Genomic DNA, 5335 nt, shown 5'->3' with positions numbered 1-5335 from the left:
GAAATGGAAGTACACAATCTTGCATATATAGCCTCCTCGTTGTTTGTGGTAATGGATCTGCAATACTCCCTCCGTCCACAAATAAAAATAGTGTAGATTTGGTTTTTGGATAAGTCAAACTTTAATAATTTTGATTTTTTTTTACCAAAAAGTAGCAACATATGTGACATCAAATTATTATATTATGAGACTATATTTTGAGATAAATCTAGTAATGATAGTTTAGTATCATAAATGTTGTTATTTTTCCTTAAAAAGTTAGTCAAAATTAATAAAGTTTGACTTATCTAAAAACCCAAATGTACACTTATTTGTGGAGGGAGGGAGTACCTGGCTCCCAAGTCGGTTTCTGCCTCGTCACGGCGCACCGCACACACAATTTAACCTTAGCCTGAGATAATAAAATACGGAAGTTTTTTTTTTGACGCTTAAAATACGGAAGTAGTGAGAGAGAGGCACACGACACTACACGGCGCACGAAATTAACCGGACCGCGACCCCTCCACGTCCGGCGCAACCTAAGCCACCCAGCACCTAGGCAACCACCGGCCTCTTCCGGCCACAACCATGGAGCAAGCCCTCCGCGGCCATGCGACGGAAGAGGTGGCCGGGCGCAGGCCGTCCCCGCCGGCGCGGTTCACGCCGCTGGAGCTCGCGGCGGCCGAGCTGCTCGTCCACCTCAGCGAGAGCAGCTGCTCCACCGGCGCGGCCTTCACCCCGCGGGGATCGGGGACGGCAGCGTCGGCGTGCTACTCCTCGTCCTCCTCCCCGCGGTCCGTCAACGCGCCGCCCGCCGCACCCGCGTTAGACGACCTCGTCGTCCACGCGATGAAACAGGAGGACGACGACGACGAGGGCCAGCAGGAGGTGGGCGGGAGGCCGCGGAGGAACAGGAGGTACAGATCGATCACGGATATCTACGACGCGACCCAGCCGTATGGGGCGCGCCGCGGGAAGGCTAAGACCGGCGCCGGCTCCGGCGCCGACGCCGGCGGCACGATGGAGAAGAGAAGGAAGTAGAAGGATCACGGGGGCTTGATAGTTCGCACGGAGTAGCCTAAGACAAGGGAGTTTGCCTGTACTTAGGGTAGCTAGCAGGGAGTAGCTTAAGAGATCAGTAGATCAAAATAATGTTCCAGTCCGAATCTTCTCTTCACAGAGGAGTTACTGGGCGAGCCACTTATTTGGAGCTTTAATCAAATGTAAATTATTTCGCTACTCCGTATCTCCGACAATCCAATTAACAGGCTGTATATGCAAGACGGATCATAGCATTTGATAACTACCATGAATGTCTTGCGTTTGGATCGGTTTGCACCGTGCTTCAATCTGAAGAACAACCTTGGTGATGTATACACAGATTCCATTATAACGTGTTTGTTCAGTGGAGTAAGCACCGCAGAGCGAGAGAGATAATTCTGAGTTTTCACAGCGCTTTTCAGTAAACGCCGTGATTAGTTCGGTTCTGGGCACGCTTGTTACCTGAATTTCGATGTTAATTAAGTACATCCTTCCTCTTCTATCTACTCCTTTTGTTTCACAAAATATGTTGATATTTGATTAAATTCAGTTGTATCTACATTAAGGAAAAAATAGCGGGCTATAACAAAATAGAGTCGGCCGAAAAATACGCTAATAGCGCGCTATATGTCAGGATCGCGGTTGATCCATGACTGCACACGATCGATGAGGAGGAAGAAGGGGAGCACGCGGGGCTCAGATCTACTTCTACTTGCTAAGGAAGAAAACAACAGTAGATAAAATAGGGTTTTGATTATGCTTGATCCACCCATCCACCCCACTCACACCTTTATATCCAAGGCATGAGCTCAAGCGTTTTACGGTTATACCCTTACAAGCCATATGGTTACAGATTTTAAGGCTAGGACAAAAAGGTAAACAGCAGCGGAGATATACTCGCCGAAGGATCTTCGTTTTGAAACTGGGCTTCATCTTGACCGTTGATTCTTGTCGCTGAAACTGAACAGTTCACTGAAGAACTTGGTGTTCGTCAGGTAAGGATCCTGACACCGCCCCCCCCTTAAGACAAGGCTTCAGGGCTTGAATCCTGGGAATGTGGCTTGGATGAAAGCTGCATCTTCCCAGGTGGCTTCGTCTTCTGATAGGTTCTCCCAAAGTATGAGCCATTGTGGAACTGCAATGTCGTAGCTGCCCGCGCTGCGTGGGACTTGTCGCCGGTCGAGGATGGCTTGAGGAGCAACCTTGACTTTGCCTGAAGCAGTAACAGAGGGCAATTTGGGGTTGGGTATAGCAGATTTACCGAGGTGCTTCTTGAGCTGATTTACATGAAAAACGTCGTGCATTTGACTGCCAGGAGGAAGGAGCAGCTTGTAAGCCACCTGACCAATCTTGTCTTGAACACGGAAGGGACCATACCATTTGGATGTCAGTTTGAGAGCATTGCGCAATCCCAGAGCTGTTTCGCGGTACGGTTGCATTTTGAGGTAGACCATATCACCCACTTGGAAGGATCGTTCTGTGCGTTTCATGTCAGCATATTTCTTCATCCTGTTCTGAGCACGCAGGAGATTGTCCTGCAGGGTTTTCAGCATATGGTCCTTTTCTTGGACAGTGACTTGTGTTGCTTCTGAGACATTGCAAGGAAGTGCAATACTGTGGAGCAGGGGAGGAGCATACTCATATAGTGCTTGGAATGGGGACATTTTGATAGCTGTGTGATAGGAGCAATTGTACCACCATTCTGCGGCTGGGAGCCATTGGCACCATTTCTTGGGTTCCTGGAAGGCCATGCAACGGAGGTACTGTTCGAGGCACTGATTGACTCGTTCGGTTTGACCGTCAGTCTCTGGATGGTGTGCTGAACTGTATTTGAGTGAAATGTTGAAGGAGCCGAATATTTCTTTCCACAATGTGCTGGTGAATATGGTGTCTCTGTCACTGACTATGCTGGCCGGGGGTCCATGCAGTTTCACAATGTTATCCATGAAAATGTCTGCTATTTTCTGCACAGTGTAGGGATGTGCAAGGGGAATGAAGTGAGCGTATTTGGTGAGGCGATCCACCACCACGAGGATGACATTTTTGCCTTGTGACTTGGGCAATCCTTCAATGAAGTCCATGCTTATGTCTGTCCATTTCTGCTGTGGAATAGGAAGAGGACTGAGGAGACCAGGGTATTGTACCTTTTCAGGTTTTGATATCTGGCAGGTTGGACATTCTGCCACACTCTGGGCGACAAACTGTTTAAGGTGAGGCCAATAGAAGAGTTGTTGGATACAATGGAGAGTAACTCTATGTCCAGAATGGCCACCATATAAGGAAGAGTGGAATGTCTGAAATATCTTGGACCTCAAATCAGTGTTGCTACCAATATAAATTCTGCCTTTGTAGCGAATTATACCTGACTGCAGGGTGTAATTTGGCTTGTGATCAGAATTTATGGCCAGCTCCTGGAGCAACTTGATAGCTGTGTCATCAGTAGTATAGGAAGCAGAGATTTCAGTTTGCCAGGTGGGTACCAAGACAGAGATCGCGTGGCATTGTTGCCTTGTATCTGGTACTGGCAAATCCTTGTCAGTTTCGTCAGGTTGAAACTGTCTGGATAGTGCATCGGCTACTGTATTTTCCTTCCCTTTTTTGTATTCAATGGAATAATCAAACTCCAGTAACTTCAACATGAGCTTATGCTGGATGCCCTCGAGCAGCCTTTGACTTCCCAAGTACTGTAAGCTGCGTTGGTCTGTTTTGATGACGACCTTGTTGCCGAATAAATAGTGTCGCCACTTTCGGAGAGCTTCCAAGATTGCTAATGCTTCTTTTTCATAGATGGACTGAGCACTGGTTCTAGGGCCTAGAGATTTGCTGTAGAAAGCCAGAGGTTTCCCTTGTTGCATGAGAATTGCTCCAATACCCGTGGCACATGCATCAGTCTCGAGGGTGAAAGGCTTGGTAAAATCTGGCAAGCTGAGCAAGGGGGGCTTAGACATTACTGATTTTAGTGTGTCAAAAGCCTTTTGTTGATCAGTGCCCCAATGGAAGTTGTCCTTTTTGAGCACATGGTAGAGTGGTTGGCAGATGGTGGCGTATCCTCGAATAAACCTTCTGTAGTAACCAGTCAAGCCCAGAAATCCTCTCAATTTTTTGAGTGACTTTGGTATTTTCCATTGGACTATATCAGCAATTTTGGTGGGATCTGTGGCCACTCCCTCTCCAGATATGATGTGGCCTAGGTATTCCACTTGCTTCTGGCCAAAAGAGCATTTGCTTAGCTTGGCTTTGAGCTCATGATTCCTGAGGATAGTTAACACAATTTTCAAGTGTTGTGTGTGTTGTTCTTCAGTCTGACTGTATATGAGGATGTCATCGAAGAACACTAGAACAAATTTCCTGAGGTATGGGGAGAAGATATTATTCATCAATTCTTGGAAGGTTGCAGGGGCATTGCTCAAGCCGAAAGGCATCACCTTATACTCATAGTGGCCAAGGTGAGTTGAGAAAGCAGTCTTGTGTATGTCAGATGGATTCATCCTAATTTGATGGTATCCTGACCGTAGGTCTAGCTTGGAGAAAATTTGTGCCCCATGCAATTCATCCAGTAAGTCCTCTATGACTGGTATGGGAAATTTGTTTTTGATGGTAATATCATTCAGACTCCTGTAGTCAACACAGAGGCGCCAAGATTTGTCTTTCTTCCTGACTAGAATGACAGGTGAAGAGAAAGGACTAGTGCTGGGTTGAATCTCCTCATTCTGCAACATTTGTTTGATGATTGCTTCAATTGTGTCCTTCTGTCCATGGGACATTCTGTATGGCCTGATGTTTGGAGGTGTTGCACCAGCCACAAGGGGTATACTGTGGTCAGCAGCTCTGTGAGGTGGCAGTCCCGTTGGAGAGGAGAAGATGTCCTCAAAGTCCTGAAGGATGAGAGCTAGTTCTGCTGGTAGCTCTGTAGTAGAGTTATCAGTACCTTTAGGAGGAAGTAAGATGTATCCAGTGGCTCCCTGTTCCAATATTTTGGAGCATTCTTCAGCTGTGATCAGTAGGTTCTTGTTAGGTACCAAGTGATCAGAGAAGGTTTGCTGTATTCCTTTATTGGCCAGTGTCAAGGTTCTGCCCAGGAAATCAAAAGTCACTGGGTTGTGGAGCTTGAACCAATTAACCCCAAGAATGATGTCGGCTCCTTGCAGGTTCAGTATGCGAAAATCTGCATGGAACAGTATATTGTTGATCTTGAAAGGCTGGTTGACTGCCACTGCATCAGATGTAAGAGTGCCTCCACCAGCTACTGTTACTGTTCTTTTGGGTGCATGTCTTATTGGAATATTGTGCTTAAGAGCAAAAGAATGATCAAGAA

General features: G+C 46.8%; 1 protein-coding gene across 1 annotated transcript; it reads left to right on the top strand.

The window, feature by feature from the left end:
• Positions 1 to 567: 567 nt before the first annotated feature.
• LOC124650570 lies at positions 568 to 1172 on the top strand. The gene has a single exon (XM_047190085.1). It carries the CDS (start codon positions 568 to 570, stop codon positions 1018 to 1020), a length of 453 nt encoding a protein of 150 aa, XP_047046041.1. The 3' UTR covers positions 1021 to 1172.
• The last annotated feature ends 4163 nt before the right edge of the window (positions 1173 to 5335 follow it).

The sequence above is a fragment of the Lolium rigidum genome, chromosome 1, assembly GCF_022539505.1.
Source record: "Lolium rigidum isolate FL_2022 chromosome 1, APGP_CSIRO_Lrig_0.1, whole genome shotgun sequence".
Lineage (NCBI taxonomy): Eukaryota > Viridiplantae > Streptophyta > Magnoliopsida > Poales > Poaceae > Lolium > Lolium rigidum.
The sequence above is the reverse complement of the archived record's forward strand: the minus strand, read 5'-3'. Positions and strand labels throughout refer to the sequence as shown.

Excerpts from the sequence above, each read along its gene's own strand:
- LOC124650570 (XM_047190085.1), top strand. The coding sequence starts at position 568 with ATGGAGCAAGCCCTCCGCGGCCATGCGACGGAAGAGGTGGCCGGGCGC.